General features: G+C 47.0%; 1 protein-coding gene across 3 annotated transcripts in view; it reads left to right on the forward strand.

Moving 5' to 3' along the window:
* Positions 1–18,707, forward strand: part of SMAD1 (SMAD family member 1) — a 147,986-nt gene that overhangs the window by 68,775 nt on the left and 60,504 nt on the right. For 2 of the 3 annotated variants that reach the window (XM_029601189.1, XM_029601098.1), the window contains exon 2: positions 9,981–10,636. In XM_029601189.1, coding sequence (XP_029457049.1) covers positions 10,237–10,636 — 400 coding nt within the window. In that variant the 5' untranslated portion in view covers positions 9,981–10,236. Of the gene's footprint in view, positions 1–1,805; positions 1,864–9,980; positions 10,637–18,707 lie in introns of those variants that run through there. The other variant, XM_029601276.1, reaches the window with a different exon arrangement.

Here is an 18,707-nt window from a genome sequence, read left to right on the forward strand (position 1 = left end):
CCGTGTCCCACCCAGATGGGCGTATACCGCTCTGATTCCAGCCTTAAGCCTTGGGCACTTTGATCTCTCCCTCCCATCCACTAAAGGCGTAATAAAATAATTTAAGGATTCTTGTAAGACTACAGTGTGCTGGGAATCTTATTTTGCAGACCTCCCCCCCCCCCCCCCTCTCGCTTTCTAATGCAAAAATTCTAGGCGGGGTCTCCATTAAAGAAATGGTTCAGCATGGCTCCTTTCAATAGAGAGAGAGAGAAAAGTGGTTGCCAAATTGAAATCCTGTATAATATGTTTATGCCCCAAAACTGTGTGTGGCTAGGGTGATGCTTCATCAGACCCCGAACACAATAAGGCCTATAGACTATGCGAAGAGCGCTGTTTTTTTAGGATTTTTTTTTTTTTAATTCTATGGATTTTAGCAGGCTTTTATTATTATCCGCATAGGCCCTACTCCTTGCAGCTGTACACAGCATTGGACAGAGCCACATAGAAGACAGCCTCCCTGCTCCATAGGACGTGCACTGCAGTGGAGTGAAGACGCACACAGTTGAAATAAAAATGTTTCAGGAATGCACTTGCTGAAGTGAGGCTGGCAGTGAGGGGGCAGGTGAAGAATGTGGAAGTCTGGCAGAGATGATTGTGCTTACGTGGGACAAGGTTAACAAGTTCAAGCTCTCAAACAGGAAGGGAAGAAAATTCAGCATGACAGGTTGACCCATCCACTCTGCCCAGTTAATATTCTTGGCCTGGATTGGCCAGTGTTGGAGACAGGATGCTGGGCTTGATGGACCCTTTGTCTGATTCAGTATGGCATGTTCTTCTTATTCTTCTCGGGGTTTCAACCACTTTCAGCATATAAACTTTGTGTACTTAAACCAAGGCCAGTCCCCTTCCCCAACCCCCCCCCCCCCCCCCGGCGAAAAAAAAATATAATTTAGCAGACTCTCATCCCTGTTCCTATCACTGCCCTCTTTCGTTGTCCAAATGAGATGGGGACAACAGGAGAAGATCCTGAGAAAAATGCTCTTCAAATGTTTGGGTAAATATCTGGGTTCATTTTAAGACAGACGGAAGCCAGATCAGTAAAAACCAAACAAAAATAGGAAGTAGGTTTAATGCATTGATAACTGGAGTTGGTGATGGGCTGTAGTACAATACGTGACTCAAAACTGTATGTTCCCCATTCATCGCTAACCCCCCATGATCACGTGTCTGTTTGAACGGTGCAGTAAATGTCATGGTGTTCTCGAGGTTCTCAGCACCACTCCCGAGCCTGTTAGTGCCACTCCGGCTGTGCTTTCACTGCCAGCATCTGGCCTGAGAAAGCAAACTCGGGGATTCCCTGTGAATGAGTTATTTAACCAAGTGCATATAAAGTACACCAGATGAGTACTAGGCGTGTACATTTTATAAAGCAAGAGGATACAAGCCCAGAATTACAGCAGAGAGAGAGAGAGATCCAGTCTGAACTGCACAATAGCATCTGCCTAAAACCACTGGTATGTCATAGTTAAGATTTCTGCTCCATCATAAAATAAAGCAAGCGTTCAATAACTGCTATATCTCTGGTTTGGGCCTTCCAGCAGGGCTGAATTTCCATGCAGCAGCTCTTGGCGCTGCCAGGCAGAACAGAAATGCCTCCTGCCGGCTCTCCCACGGCCTGCTCGCGGCGCAAGCGCCTGTGCGTCACCGCGCGCTATGTTTGAGGCGGCAAAGGAAATGGTGCGGGGGAGGGGGTAGCTGCACTGCTACGAGGGGGGAAAAGCCGGTGCTTGCCACACCAGAGGGAAGGGAGCCAGGTCGGGCGCCTGCAGACCCGGAGTTTAGTAAGAGAGGCGGGAAAGGGATGCGAGCGTGCTAGTGCGGGTAAGTTGCCTCTAACCAGGTGCAATGGTGAGGCAGGTTCTTTGTTGGGAGAGTTTGTGGCACACTCCCCCTGTGCGTCAAATGCTGATTGAATTTGCTCCTCCTAACTTCCCCACGCATCCCTTTTAATAAATACCTTCGGGGGAGCAAATCTGGCATTTTTTAAAGTCCAGAAAACCTGCGATGCTCCAGCAGCTCTGGTGTTCAGAATAAGCAGATAATGCACTTTGGGGCCTCCCGGACCCCTGCTTGTTGAAGATTGGAGTTAGTCACCTTTTCTTCCTCCCTCCCCAGCACACACGGAGGTAGCAAATATCCATTTTGGAAGCAGAGTTTGCGCTGACTGATCCGACCCACACTTTGGTTCTGAGGTTTTGGGGAATGTTATGTGTTCCTCGGTTCCTTCTCCCTCAGCCTGATATCTTGCAGAACGAATCTGTTCACTTCATTGCGGGCATTCAATGTGGGTCATAGACCGTCCTCTGTCATTTGGGGAGATGGGAGGATCAGAAGCCCTGCCTGCCTTATCTCTTTGTAGGTGGCATTTCTCTTGCACTGAATCATTGACTTTCTGAGATGTGGATTGAGACCAGCGAGTCACTGGGGATGGGGGAGAGTTGTCATCTGTCCGGTGAAACACATGCGGCACGCTTCGCCATGAGGTAAAATTGCATGCTTTACCCAAGCCCAGGGCATCGTCGCTGCAGGTTTACCGTTGATTTGGTGCCTCCAAAATTATCCAGGTCAGAACGGTGCAGAAAACTTGTCTGGGGGGGGGAGGGGGGGGTGAGGATTACACAGTGGGGGTGCAACCCAAATCTATGCCAGATCTAGCAGCAGGAGTGTGGTAAGGGGATGGGGGCACGAGTTATAGCCTTGCGGAGGGTGACTGCTCTCTGATGCCCAGCTCTCTCCTGGTCCCGTGTTTTAGGCGCAGTGTATCTGAGGCACCGTCCTGACGAGCATCCCCACTGCAGCACTAGATCCAATTCAAGCCCGTATTTCAGAGGGAAAAACAAGAGGGCGGGCGTGACGAAGTGGTTAGAAGCTTTCTGGAAAAGTGCTGACCTGGGGATTTAAGCAGCACCACATTTTGGGGGTTGGTGTTTTTTTTGTAATTGTTGCTGAACTGGCGGGGTTGTGGTCTTTGGGTTTTGTGTGTTGACTTTTTGCCCTGAATAGCCGTGTAGAACTAGACGTTAGGGTTGCAGTTAGAGCAGGGTTCAACACCCCCTGTTGTGCTGATATCTCTCTCTCCTCTCTCCGCCCCCCCCCCCTTCTCATCTGGCTCTGTGACTAGAACCAGACGTGAAGACTGCCATGCCTTTTATTTTCCTCTGTTTGCTTTAAATGCCAGTTGAACGAGCTGGGCTTTTAGTGCAGGTCCTACTGCTATGTAACGCTTTGTTTCCTCTACCCCCTCAGCCTTGCCCCCAAGGTTGGCTCATCACATGGCCAGTAGAGGGGCCCCCCCCGCCCCATTCTGCGGATTCAGGGGGTGGGAAGAGGTTATGCCTTCCTTCAGCAAAGAATGTGGGTCACACTGTACCCGTAGCTGGTGAAATTAACACTCAAAATGTGCGTCCTGATGTCACAGTGCCGGACAGGGTTGACCAACTTGCAAGGTCAGGCGGGTCCCGTACCTGCCTGGCCCAACGTAATATGGTACAAAATATTTAGACAATTGGTTTCTTGGTCAATCTTTCTATAGTTTTAATGCGCCACATACGTACAATTCAGTACTCAAAATAGTTTTGTAGGACCAATACCAACCGAGTCTGTATATCAACCAGACCCAACATGGAAAGGGCACATTACTTTATTGTTATATCCTTGTAATATTTTTTTTTAATTTTTATTCACTAAAATCAGTCCATATTGCCACGGGAAATTAAAGTATCTCAATTGAGAATTCTCTTATACCTTGATTTGTGCAAACATTAGCAACATTGCAGAACTTAGCTCATAATAAAGTCCCAGTGAAGTCACATGAAAATCAGCAAAATTGCAATACTTAACTCAAAGTGAAGTCATAGTAAAGTCCCGACGCGATGGCGTTTCGGACCACAGGGTCCTGCTTCAGGGGACAATCCTCTTATTCCTCAAGAGCAATACTCAAGTGCACGAAATAAGGGTGCAGTTGTTGATGGTGCAACTCCTTGCTTGGGAGGTGGCGGGGGTCGACGTGGTCTGGGCCCCTTGCTCGGCGGCGGTGGGAGTCGTGGGGGGGGGGGGGGGGGCGGCGTGTTCATGATGTGACTGCATACAGGCTGGGATAGCCTCTGATTGCCCCGTCTTGCTGGTTTGTGACTGACTGGGACGGAGGGGTAATTGATTGATTGTTACAGTGAGCTGGCTCGGGCTCCGGGATGGTTTGTTTAATAAAAGCTGCTGCCTGTTGATTCCCAACCTGTGTTAAGTGTGTTTATTGGTTGTAAAGAGACTGGCATGGGCAGTAGCGTCAGTCCTGGCTACCCATATTATGTGCCAGTGGCTATCACGAATCAATAACGGTACAATAAACCCTTGCCCCAAAGAGCTTCTAGTCTTAAGTGAATTGCTGCTTTAAAAAAAAAAAAAAAAAAAAGCCTGGTAATCCATTTTCGGGGGGGGGGGGGCCATATGGAGTTAAATTTCGATGTATTCTTCCCTTCAGAGGCAGGCAATAATATTCCTGGAAAGAGAGCAGAATTTCACCCTGTACCGGAATCTCAGGTCTATAAATAAATACATCTTTAACCGTGCCTGGTGAGGGGTTTTTTTTTTTTTTGCAGTTATCCATGTTCTCTGCCTTTCTTCAGTGCCTTAATGGTTTGTTTGCGTCGCGCATGGTTGCCTTGCGGTGATCTCGTAGAGCCTGGAGCTCTTACAGAGCGGAGGCCACCCAGGGGCGTGGGGTCTGCACAACTGAGTGCTCCATGAAGTGAGAAACGAGGACCAAAATAGGTTGTGCCCTAGAGAAGAAGGAGGGATCCGATGGACTCTCTCTCTCGCATGCTTGCGGGCACCAGGAAGATAGCGAGAACTAAAGAGGTCGTGGGGATGAGGCTGGCAGAATCATGGATCTGTCTCTCCTGATACAGACCTGGGAAGCCCAGAGAGCTTGGGGCAAGCATGGGAGGATCCTTGGATGAGGCTGGGTATCAGGAATAACGATGGAGGACCAGGGAGAGGAAAAAGGGACTCTTGTTATCCGTTGCCGTGCTCCTTTCCTTGTCGGACATTAAAATTCCTCAGCTATTAACTGCCAGCATGGATCGGCTGAACTCTCCATGCCTTCAGGATAAAAATTCCTTTTTTTTTTTTTCTCCTCAGGGAGAAGTATTGTGGGACGGGGTAGCAGGGCTTACTATACATTTACGTTTCAGCCTTATTCTGAGGGTAGCTAAATATGCAAGTTAATTGAGCAGCCTTCTGAGTATTCTTTGCAAATGTCCTGCACGGCGGCCCTATCTGTGACTTCCAAAGGTTGGAAGGGAAGAGTTAGGGCCTATACTGCACTCTCCTCCCTGCCCTGGTCTGGGAACCAGACACATCTTTTTTTTTTTTTTTTTTTTGTATTTTAAAGAAACTTCATCACGCAGCAGAACAAGACCAGTCACTCTGCCCGGTTCCTCCTGGCTCCATCACTACGGCTGTATTCCAGCTGTAGAAGTCAGACTACGTGTAGGATATTATCTCTTTAAGTCGGTGATGCATCCATTACAGTAAGATCAGATGCCCAAGAGGTTTTCTGTGCAAGTTTGGTTTTTTTTGTTTGTTTTTGGGGGTTTTTTTTTTTTTTTAGAATGTTTGTCATGGAGAAACAGGCAGGTACATGCGAGTGTGCTTATAGACACACAAGGTACAACCTGCACTCTCCAGGCTGCTGCTAGTATCACTGCTGTGAGTGGCCACGAAGAAGGCAGGAAGAAGCCATTTTCCTTGTGTACACAGCCCCTGCGCATGCACAGTTTAAATAACTATTTATGTACATAAGCACTTCTAAGGTGCTGCCATCTATGGAATATGACAACATTACAGATATATGTTTTATTACCTTAGTAGAGAGATTTGTGACTTACTTTACTGACTTACCCTCGTAACATGGATAGTGGCATGGGCACATGTTGGCTTCCCTGGAAGCAACCGAGCAAGGAGACTTGCTCTAACCCTTATGCATGCTGTGGGCAAGGTGTTGGGAGTCCTGTTTCTGGGTTGCAGGCCTTTGCCACTGAATTTGTTCTAAGCTGGCATTTCCGAGAGCATTGTTCACATCTTATAGGACAAATGGTTTCTGGAGTTAGAAGCGGTAGTGCCCTGCCTGTGGTCCGTGCCGCACTGTTTAATCGTATACCACCCAGTATGAGAGTCATGTTGATGATAATTCTTCATGCGAGGGATTTAGAGCAGAGGAATCCTCTAAATGTGTCTCCACAGATCAAATACTTGATTGCCGCTCATCATAATGGCCTGGGTAGCACAGGTAAGACAGCAAAACTGACGCAGTCAGCGAAATCCACATTGGGGGGGAAAAAAGAGGAGGAGACGGTAAGAGAGAAGATCCAGAGAGGTGGAGGTACAGCCTGGCCCTGACTCAGTGAGAGGAGACAGCAGGAATGGGGGGCGCTCAGGGGTACAGAGCGGCACTGGTCCAGGGAGAGGAGACTGCAGAAACGGGGAGCAGAGGGGTACAGAGTGGCACAGGGAGAGGAGTAACAAATTGGGGTTTGGGAAGCAGAGATGAGATGTAGGAGAGGATCCATGCAAGCCCAAGGATTCTTTCCAAGTTAGAGGGCTAAATGTGATACCGGATGGGAATCTGTTTGCGCTGGTGATGAAGGATACTCTTGTGGAGATTCTGTCAGTGAGGAGTTGAGCTCTCTCCAGACTGCTGCCTCTTATGGGCTGCACATTAATTCTCCTCGGACAGTTCCCGCAGCCCCCGTCTCAAGCAGTCCTCTCATCCACCTTTTGATCTAATGCCAGGGTCTTCCCGGCAGTACTTTTGGAACTTGCTCGCTGCATATTAATGCAGGGGGGGAAGGGCGTCGTTGGGTTTCGCTAGAAACCCAAATGCACTGAGAACCAGACCGTGCCAATAGTCGTACACAACTATAATTAATTAAATGTATGTTTGGTTTTTCCCCCCCCGGCAGAGATCAGAAGGAAGGGAGACAAAAAAAAAAATCTTGTGCGATTTCCCTAATTTGTTTCGTGGAAACGCAAAAGTAGCCTGGCTGCTGCTGAAACACCCAAACAAATCGCACATTTCTGCTTTAAAAGCAGGATCCTGCTCCGGAGCAGGCGTCAATTTTGGAGGAGCCCAAAAAGTGTACAGTAAAGCAGAAAATACTGCTTTTTCTGTACTTCCTGATGATATTAAGTCGGAGGAACTTTAAAAAAAAAAAACCAAAAAAAACCCACACAAGTGTGCCAGTGGTCAGGTTTGGAAATGGAGCGCCTGTTTTTCCTAATCGGCTGACAGCCACCTCGCCTGGGCGCCCGCTGCCGAGGAGGTGCTAGGGGCGCCCAATTTCCCCCATGCGCCTCCTTTTTACCGCAGCGGCCCCATTTGCATTGGGTGCCCCGGAGAGGTGGATCGGCGGGTGCTCAGTCACGCGCGCACCCCTTTAACCCACGCCGATATTGCACGAGCCTGAACGTGCCTGGCAGTGGCAGGAGTTTGGGGAGCTGCTGCTGCTGCTGTGAGGTGCCTGCTGGACGTGGCGTGCTATCTGCCCCCCTCTATATTTCTGCCTATCCCGATTGCTCCTGTCGGCAAACCTGAACAGAATCGAAACTGGAATTCTCAGCTTCTGGCGGCAACGTCTGCGCGTGTTAAAGGGGCACTCACGACTGAGTGCCCCTTTAACACGCGCAGACGTTGCCGGCCAGAAGCTGAGAATTCCAGTTTCCCTTAACGCGCGCTGATCCACCTCTCTGGGCGCGTCCAAGGCAAGCTTAGATTGTAAGCCCTCTGGGGATAGGGAAACACCTACAGTACCTGAATGCAATCTGCTTTGAAACGCTGAAAAAAAGTGCGAAAAGCGGAATAAAAAATGTAAATAACAAAAAAAAAAAAAAATCAAACTGCAAAATGCTAATGGGGCTGCCACAGTAAAAAGGAGGTGCCAGGGGAAAATGGACCTCTGCATCTGTTTTGTGCTTAGGCTTGCGTTTTTGTATGTGTGTGTGGCATTATTGGAGGGAGGTGGCAGCCGGTGCCCTGCTGCACTTTTCAGGAGATTTTACCAGAGTGGCTTAGACTCCTGGCCAGGGTGGTGCAGCTCACAGGGCCTCATCTCCGGCTGGTGGAGATGAGGCCGGGTTCTCTTCTTGGCGCCGGGCCTTTCAGCAGCACCATAGCGGGGGCTGTTTGCCATAATCCAGATTTTAAAGGAACCGAATGTGCTGTTTGTTCACCTTGCAAAAGATAAGATGAACGTGGGGTGGGGAAACGTGTTTTTAAAGGAAAAATTTGAAGGGAGTTGCAAGACGGGGCCTCAGCTGGCCCGGCCCGCTGCTGCCGCCGCCGGGCAGTGGTGCAGGTGTGAGCGCCCCTGCGAAAGTCTGAGTCAAGAAGTTTTAACCCGGGGCCCCAGTCGTCTTCACCCCAGTTCATGGGATTTGCCTTATCTCGATGGTGGATTTGTACTTCCCAGTGCAGTTCCATGTTGGGTTTTTCCCTTTTGTGTTAGACTTGAAACTGGAGCAAGGGTACACAGTATATGATTTGTTCATGGCGACACTGATTTGTACCCGGTGCACAGTATCTGATTTGTAAAGCACGTGAAGAAGGCAGTGCCACGCTGGGGCAGACAGGGGGGGGCTTTATATGCCAAACCGCTCGCCGGGGAAGGGGGGGGGGTTTGAACATTTATTTATTTTATTTTTTTAAACTTTCCACAGCAATCTAAATGTTGCTGATGTTTAACAGGATACGGTAGCATTGGTGACTCCTAGACTGGCTGGGTTTCTCCTATTGAGAGGGACCCCCCCCCCCCCCCCATGTGAATACCATGGGGCTAATTTGCACCAGGGGACACCGTGAAGACCTTTACCCATCCTTTTTCAGGTCCTCTTCCCAAAAGGTGCCTGGGTGGGTGCATAGGGGCTGTAGGGCGGGGCTTCAAAACAGCAGTGCATCAATTTTACTTCTTCCTCTGTTTGTTTGTTTTTTTTATTCTCTCTCTGTTTGGAGAGAGCTGCTTTTTAAGAGCCTCTACCCCCCCCCCCCCCCAATTCTGTGTTAAATGTGGAACTTTTGAAAACTGATATCCTGGCAGGAAAGAAGAGCAAGGTGTGTGGCAAGGGGCAGAGGGTAAGAGGTGCTGGGGTAGGGTTGTGATTGTGGAACGAGGTAAGAATCTGGACTTGTAGCGGTCGGGGGGGGGGGAGAGCCGCCTGAGGAAACGGCTAGCGCGTGGGCAGACGCCCTGCGTCTAATAACCAGTGATGAGCTAATTATTGACGGGCTGCTCATAGCAATAAAACGAATTAAAAGGTCCCCCCCCCCTCCTCCCCCGGCGGAGGCTGCACACCCGTGTATAAAGCACAGCGCGATTCTGTATTTTTTTTTTTTTTTTGTACGAGGTCGCGGCGCGAAGAGCTGATGGCGCGCGATGGCCCTCCCAGTCGAGGAGCAGGTCCGAACGCGCTTGGCTGCGTGAAAGTGTGCGGGGCCGCCCTTTCTACCCCCATATCGGTGGACAGGCATCCTCAGCGAGAGAATAAAGTCAAGGGGGAAGAGAGGAGTGACCTATTCTGGGCCAAGGTCACTGAACTGACCAAAAGCAAACAGATTTAACCCTCCCTCGTTTTAATTTGCCATTCTTTTAGTTTTTAATAGTGACTTGGTTTAGAAATTAGTCACTGAGAGGAAAGAGAGGGTTTTTTTTTTTTTCCTTTTAAACTGGGGATGCCTGTCCTCGCTTACGCCTTGCAACACTGCGAGAGAGAATGCGAGGGGGGGGGGAGGGGGAGAATGTCGCTTCCTGTCGACCCTCTGCATCTGGATGGGTGCGTGTTCCGTCCTTCCGCTCCCACATCTGGACGTGCTGTTTAAAAGTGACCATAAATTCACTGAACTCTGAATTTTATTTATTATTTTTTCTCTCTTCCTCCTTCCTTCCCAGGTGCAGCCCTTCGGCCGGGAGCAGCGGGGACACATGGAGACGATGCTTTAGTTGAGCCGGAGCAAGAGATTTTTACCGTTTCTAAAACCGGAGAGACCTAAAAGGAGTAATTGAGCAAGCTCTCCTGCTGCTGGAACAGGATTGTTTTTTTAAACTGGAGATCTTTTTTGGGGGGCTGTGGTGTTCCAGTCAACTCCCTTAGCGTGTAAGAGCCCCCCCCCCCCCCCCCCCCCCCCCCCCCCCCGGACTTGTCGCCATGAACGTGACCAGCCTGTTCTCCTTCACCAGCCCGGCGGTGAAGAGGCTGCTGGGCTGGAAGCAGGGCGACGAGGAGGAGAAGTGGGCCGAGAAGGCCGTGGACGCCTTGGTGAAGAAACTGAAGAAGAAGAAAGGGGCCATGGAGGAGCTGGAGAAGGCCCTGAGCTCCCCGGGGCAGCCCAGCAGCTGCGTCACCATCCCCCGCTCCCTGGACGGCAGGCTGCAGGTCTCGCACCGGAAGGGGCTGCCGCACGTCATCTACTGCCGGGTCTGGCGCTGGCCGGACCTGCAGAGCCACCACGAGCTGAAGCCGCTGGAGTGCTGCGAGTACCCCTTCGGGTCCAAGCAGAAGGAGGTCTGCATCAATCCCTACCACTACAAGCGCGTGGAGAGCCCCGGTGAGTGGAGCGCGCAGGCACACGCGCGCACACACACAGTCTAGACAGCAGCATCAGCGTAATAATTAGATCTTTATAAATGTCTCGCTTGCTTTTTTTTTTTTTTAATTGCCGAAACATTTTATTCCACTGTATTGGTCGATGATAATGGGAGAAAGACATGTCCCTTGTGGTCTCTCTCTCTCTCTCTCTCATTCCCCACCCCTTTCAAACAATTTACGGTTCTTTAATGTGATGGTAAAGTTGCTGAAACTGCTTACAACTGGGTTACAGGCATTTAAAAATTTGCCTTTAAAACGTTTTTCACTTGCAGGTGAGAGCAGGTGTGTAATTTCCTGCTTGCGTTGGATTACCTAAGTGTTCTCGGTGGAATGTGTTGTCAGAGAACGGGGTCAGGTTTAGTAGTATGGGAGGGCAGGCCCTTTAATGATTATTGACAAAGACAGACTTGGGCGTCTCCACCTCTCTGGAAGTGAGCAGCATGGAATGGACTTTTCTGTTGCGATCTGCTGGGTACTTCCAAGTGATCTGGACAGGCCAGTGTTGGAGACGGGATGCTGAGCCTGATTGACCATTGGGCTGACCCAGCATGGTTTTTATTATGTGATGTGGCCTTGCAGATAGTGTGGGCACCTCAGGGAGGTGGGGGTGTGTGTTGAACTTTAACATACAGTCTCTTTGTTAAGAGAAAAAATATGCAAAAACAGGAACAAAGCTAGAAAATAATGGAGAACAGCAACAAATACAAGAGTAAAGGGAAAACTGCACAGATGCACATGCTTATAGAATAGCAATCACATTACACTCATTGTGACTTGAGTCTTTTTAACCGGATGCCGAATGGCATGGATCATCATCTAATCAACAGAAGCTAAATATCCTCACCTACCAATTCACTCAATACAAAAAAGGAGGATGTATTATATTCTTTTTTATAAGTTTTAAAGTGCTAAATAAATTATCCTTATAAACTAATTACATAGGAACGAATACCATCAGTATTAGTGCAAATGGAATTTAATCCATCGCCTCCCGCCACGCAATGGGCCTCAGGCAAATTCAGCGATTATTCAAGCACTAGGTGTATAATCATTTGGTATCGTTCCTCTATTTATTCAAAAGCATTTTTTAATTTTAATCCACTAAAAAATTTTTATATTATTTTCAAAATTAGTTTTAATCCCAAAACCCAAAAACTCATTTATTTGTGTGTTTCTAAAATCTCTTATACTTATTTTACCCTTATCCCTTCCACAATTTGAATGTCCACCGTCATTTAATTTGTTCAATCATTGAAATCCTAGAATAAATTATACTTAGCCCCACTGTAGATGTATTATTTCTCAATTTGTCCCAACATGGGCCATGTTTCGACTGTTTCCAGTCTTCCTCAGGGGATACTTTGTATATTTTAATCACAATTCCAAAAACAGTTTTGTTTTACTGCCTTTCCAGCGCTAGTCATTCAATTTGACCTAGGACATACAAAAAATGTTTTATTAAAAGATTAAAATAAATCTCATCACAGGTTCATATTCATTCACCCTTCCCAAAAAGTTACAAGCTCCCTCATAACAATTTTTTGTAACAATTTCCTTCCAACTATACGATGTTCTTACTCACAGTGTTATTAATGCTCATTCCTTTTCATGCATTAATGGCGCCTCGGCGTTTCTTATCTCCTCCACTTCCTATCCACTTCTTTATACCTATCCTCCCCGGAACTTGATGCTGTCAATCATTTTCAAAACAACTTATTCAATACGATGTTCTTACTCATAGTATCATTAATGCTTATTGTTCTTCATGCATTAATGGCGTCTCAGCGTTTCTTATCACCTCCACTTCCTGCCCACATCTTTTTTCTATCCTCCCCGGAACTTGATGCTGTCAATCATTTTCAAGAACCACTTTTTCAAAGGACATCCTCCTAAAATACCGACCAGTCAATTTCTTTATTCAACCCACTAGGGGTCACTGTTTTAAAATAATGGATCCATTTTTGCTCTTTTTGTAGAAGAATCAGATCGAAATTGCCGCCCCTTTGGGGATGTATCGGTCGTTCTATGACTGCAAATCTGAAATCAGAAAAATCATGTCCCTTTGACACGCAATGCTGAACCAACGGTGCTTCAACCTTCTGTCTTACAATTGAACTTCTATGTTCCACCATTCTTGTTCTCAAACACCTCTTGGTCTTGCCAATGTAAAGCAAAGGGCATGAACACCATATACCATAAATTACCCCCACTGTAGAACAATCTGTACGTGCCTCGAATCTAAAAGAACCCTCCTTAAAAAAAGGTAAAAATTGGCCACTATAAGACTGTTCACATACCGAACATATGAGTAAGAACATCGTATTGAATAAGTTGTTTTGAAAATGATTGACAGCATCAAGTTCCGGGGAGGATAGGTATAAAGAAGTGGATAGGAAGTGGAGGAGATAAGAAACGCCGAGGCGCCATTAATGCATGAAAAGGAATGAGCATTAATAACACTGTGAGTAAGAACATCATATAATTGGAAGGAAATTGTTACAAAAAATTGTTATGAGGGAGCTTGTAACTTTTTGGGAAGGGTGAATGAATATGAACCTGTGATGAGATTTATTTTAATCTTTTAATAAAACATTTTTTGTATGTCCTAGGTCAAATTGAATGACTAGCGCTGGAAAGGCAGTAAAACAAAACTGTTTTTGGAATTGTGATTAAAATATACAAAGTATCCCCTGAGGAAGACTGGAAACAGTCGAAACATGGCCCATGTCGGGACAAATTGAGAAATAATACATCTACAGTGGGGCTAAGTATAATTTATTCTAGGATTTCATTCTAGGATTTCAATGATTGAACAAATTAAATGACGGTGGACATTCAAATTGTGGAAGGGATAAGGGTAAAATAAGTATAAGAGATTTTAGAAACACACAAATGAGTTTTTGGGTTTTGGGATAAAACGAACTTTGAAAATAATATAAAAAATTTTTAGTGGATTAAAATTAAAAAATGCTTTTGAATAAATAGAGGAACGATACCAAATGATTATACACCTAGTGCTTGAATAATCGCTGAACTTGCATGAGGCCCATTGCGTGGCGGGAGGCGATGGATTAAATTCCATTTGCACTAATACTGATGGTATTCGTTCCTATGTAATTAGTTTATAAGGATAATTTATTTAGCACTTTAAAAATTATAAAAAAGAATATAATGGATCATCATCTTCCAGTGCAGTTTGCCATGGACAGCTGTTTCGTATCTGTACACTAAACAGGGTACCACCAAAAAGTCACATTCAACAAGTGTATGGTCTTTCCAGTCACTGAGAATCAGCTGTAAAGCAAAAGGACATCCAACCGTTTACGTTGGTTCATAGAAAGTACAGTCTGCAAATCATGAGAGCGAAAAATAGCAACCCTCTAACTGGTAGTTACGTGGAGAGGAAGAATTCTACTAACAAACTCCCAGACTTGATTCTAGAAAGGGTGGATTTTATCAGAGCCAGAGAGCATATGTTCTAGGGGTCCATCATCTTTTTCACATTGCCAGCACAGGCCATAGGCCCACTCTGAATTTTACAGGGGTCCAGATGATACGACATGTTTAAAAATAAAACTATAAAGTTTGGGGAAAACTCACGGAAAGAGAGACCCTCAGCGTCCGTAGCCAAAAGGTATTCCGATTTAAGGTACCCAGGTTCCAGCAGTAACCCTTTTTCCCCATACTGTGTCCAGCACCGGGATTGAGACAGGGAACATAACAATTTATATGTTGGAGAGACCTCTGGCCCCAGAGAGCCGCAGAGGGTGTTTGAGGGTCGGGTGACCCTGATGGAAAAGGTGGCTATCTCCCCAAACACAAGAGGAATGGCTGAAGGAAGGTTGCTTGTGCTGCCCCTCATGTTACCACCTTGGGGGAGACAGTGCAGTGTTGAATGTGGCCTGTGCCGGCACCACAGCTGGGATCAGAACAAAGAAATAGTTTCTTAGATTGCTCATGAGTCTGCCCTGATCCCATGATTCCTCGGTCCAGAGCCTCTTTCGGCTGAAAGACCTGTCACCTGGGTATTTATCGCTTGGAGATACTTAAATGACTCCCCTTTACCTCCCTTCCTCCAGGGTATAAATCTCTAAGCTAATCCACATATACTTTATGATGAAAACAATTGGCCATTTTAGTAGCCACCCTCCAGACCGACTCGTCTAATTTATTTAACTTTGAAGATGTGGCTTTACCTGTGCACAACCATCACCTTACCTACCTGTTTGGCCACCTTAAGATCATTTGATATGATGATCACACTCTTGTACACAGAAGACCTTCACCCCCGCTAACGTACTCTTCCTTCGGGATTTTGCAACCAGACTCTAGCCCGGGGGTCTCAAATTCCCTCAAGGGCCACAAACCAGTTGGCTTTCCAGGACACCCCTAAGGAATATGCATGAGATAGTTGCACGCACACTGCCTTGGTTGTATGCCAAACAATCTCATGCAAGTTCCTTAGGGGTGTCCTGAAACCCTGACCGCTTCGTGGCCCTCGAGGGCAGGAATTTGATCCCCCCTGCCCTAGATCATTCCTTAAGCTTCACTAGATCCCTCATCATTTCCACACTTTCCAGGATCTCCTCTCTTGCAGATTTTCGTATTGGCAAAAAAAGCAAATCTTTCTGTAAAGCCCTTTTGCACTACCGCTACCGAAAACATTGAAGAGAACTGGGCCAGGGACTGCTCTCTGCGGCACACCACTGGTGTAGTCCACTTTTCCTCGGCATAGGGGTGTGAATCATGTGATCGATCGTCTTAACGATCGATTTTGGCTGGGGGGGGGAGGGAAATCTGATCGTGTTTTGTTTTTTTTTAAAAATTGTTAAAAATCGTAAATCGGGGGAGGGCGGGAAAACCGGTACACCAAAAAAACCCTAAAACCCACCCCGAACCTTTATAACAAATCCCCCACCCTCCCAAACCCCCCCCCCCAAATTTTGTTAAATTACCTGGGGTCCAGTGGGGGCGCCGCGACTGCGTTGAGAGAAATGGCGCCGGTGGCCCTTTGCCCTTATGTGACAGGGCAAAGGTAGCGCCGGCGCCATTTTGGTTCCTGGGTCCCGACGTCACGCGTGCAGGAGATCACCCCCGGACCCCCGCTGGACCCCCAGGGACTTTTGGCCAGCTTGGGGGGGCCTCCTGACCCCCACAAGACTTGCCAAAAGTCCAGCGGGGGTCCGGGAGCGACCTCCTGCGCGCTTGACGTCGGGACCCAGGAACCAAAATGGCGCCGGCGCTACCTTTGCCCCCCCCCCCCCAAAAAAAGAAAAACTACAAGACCCAGCAACCCTCCACTGGGAACTAAATTGAGACTGAAAGGGTGGATCACCTTCAAATCCTAACCCACTTAAACTCATGCGCCCACTCTGCTTTCCCCCCATCCACAACCATATCGGGTAAAAGGAATATTTGCAAGAGATGCCTATGTTAGGAATTATTAAGAAAGGAATGCAGAATAAAACTATGAATGTCACATTGCCTTTGTATTGCTCCTTGGTGAAGCCACACGGTCTGTAGGTCTGGTTGCCACATCTCGGAAAAGGTACAAAGAAGGGCAACCAAAATGATAAAGTGGATGGGAAGATTCCCCTGTGAGGAAAGGCTGAAGAGGTTAGGACTCTTCAGCTTGGAGAAGAGACGGCTGAGGGGGGATATGATAGAGGCCTTTAAAATCAGGAGAGGTCTAGAACAAGTAAATGTGAATCTGTTTACTCTTTCAAAAAAAAATAGAGGTCAATATTCAAAAGGCAGACAGATAACTCACAAGTTATCTATCTAATTGGTCAGTTTTGACACATTCAGCCATGAGTATATTTGGCTATATTAGCCAGAGGTGGTTTAAAACTATCCAGGCTTGTGTGACCGGATATCTTTCTATTTAACTGAATATCTTCAAAGATGTCCGGTTAAGTATTGCTGTCATTTCCCCAGCCCCCCCCCCCCCCCCCAAAAAAAAATTAAGTGCCCGTAGCCCAGATGTCAACCTACTCACAGTTTATATATATATATATATATATATATATATATATATAGCTCTGTCGGGCCTAGCACCTCTCAGCTTAAAAAAATGCCCGATCCCTCCCCCCCCCCCCCCCCCATGGCAACCTTTCCCTGCTTTTATTTAAAAGGATCCAATCCAAATAAACCCCAGGACTTTCAGAGATCCTCCCCCACTCCAGTCACAAAAGAACACGGATCACCCATCCCCCTACCCTCAGATGGCCAAAACCCATCCCTGCTGGGAACGAGGGTCATCCCTCAACCCACTCCTGGTGGGTCCAGCACGGCTTCTGATAGGCCACGCTGAAAGTGTAAACCACAAGCTGTTTATGCTTCCAGCACTGCAAACAAGTGTTTAGCCTTTTTGCTTATTTTTGTCTTTGTTCCCTCAACCTAGTAGGGTTGTGAAATATTAACCATGTAAATGATGAAACTGTAAGTAAGGTCTTGCTGCTTCATCCTTTACGTATTAATGTTGAGGATTTGCTCATATTGCCCTGCGCCTGACTTGCAGGTTCCCCTTTTGAGGCTTGCTGAGCAGCTCTCCACATTGGGTCAGGCTGGGGCCACTGTTGGGGAAGGGGAGGGACACCCCTCCCTGGAGCTGCAGGCTGTATTTCTTGTTTAAATGGTTAACTTTAAATTTAAGTCCATTTTATCAGTTTTTGAAACTGTATTTATATCCGTGTCACACATTCTTCCTTTCCTCCTTTCAGTCTTACAATTCCAGCACCACCCTTCCTCCTTTCCAGGGTGTCTTCATATTCTCTTGTCTAGATTTGCTGCTATGTGTGCATTTCAGATGGGAATTCTGGAGTCCCTCGAACTGACTACTTGGTTTCTCCAGTCTGAGGTTCCTGGTGAAGTTCTCCAAGTCCAACCTGACTCATTTCAAGGGATTCAATTCATAGGACCCTGGATAGACTCAATCGAGAAGGCATTTCTTTCTGTCAAAAGAGCCATGTTACGGATGGACCTAGTGGGCTCTTTTCCTCAGCAGACCGAGAGCTAGCGAGATTAGTCCTGGTTCTTCTGGGACACATGGCTACTACAGTGCATGTAGTTTCCTTGGCTTGTTGGCACATAGGGGGCTTCAGTGGGCCATCTGAAGCCAGAGAGATCAACTCTATCAACTGTTATCCCACCAGCTCTTCATGACTCCTGAGATGAGGGCATTCTTTCAGTGGTGGATGAGCCTTGAAGGTTCTCTAGCTGGATGTATTACAGCACATCTCAGTGCATGAAATGAACCTGTCAACGGACACTTCCACCAAGGGGTTGGGTGTGGACCCCAGGGGTCAAGGTCTGCAGTGGAAAGCTATCTGCAGATCAACCTGTTGGAGCTGCAAGGTATCCATTGTGCATTAGGAGCATTCTCTCATCTGCTGTTGGGCAAGAGAATATTGATCTAGATGGACACCCTGGTGGCCACGCACTGTATGAATAAACAGGGAAGCACGGGCTTTGTATGCCCTCTGTGAGGAAAAACTCTCAATTTAGGCACTGTGATGACCATCCTAGACTATCTTCCAGGAGTCCAGAATCATGTTGGTAGACTGCCTAAGCAGAGTGCTACAACCTCATATGGTCTTTGGATCAAAAAGTTGCGGACAAGTTGTTCAGTCTTTGGGAATTGCTGATAATCAACCTGTTCACCTCAGAACAATAAAAGGGTTGAGTAGTTCTTCTACATGCTTCTGAACAGCTACAGTTCAGCTCCCAATGATTTTGTGCTAAATTGCAGCACCAGTCTACTCTATGTACCTGCCAATTCTTATTGTTGGACTGTCCAGAAGGGCATTCAGGACAAAGTGAGATTGATTTTCATAGCACCAGCATGGCCACGTCAAATGTTTTATCCCTATCTCATCTCTGTGAGCCTGACTTCAGTGCCGGGAAAAATAGTGGAAACTATTCTCAAGATCAAAATCGTAGAGCATATAGAAAGACATGGTTTAATGGAACACAGTCAACATGAATTTACCCAAGGGAAGTCTTGCCTAACATCTGCTTCATTTTTTTGA

Source organism: Rhinatrema bivittatum, chromosome 1, assembly GCF_901001135.1.
Source record: "Rhinatrema bivittatum chromosome 1, aRhiBiv1.1, whole genome shotgun sequence".
Lineage (NCBI taxonomy): Eukaryota > Metazoa > Chordata > Amphibia > Gymnophiona > Rhinatrematidae > Rhinatrema > Rhinatrema bivittatum.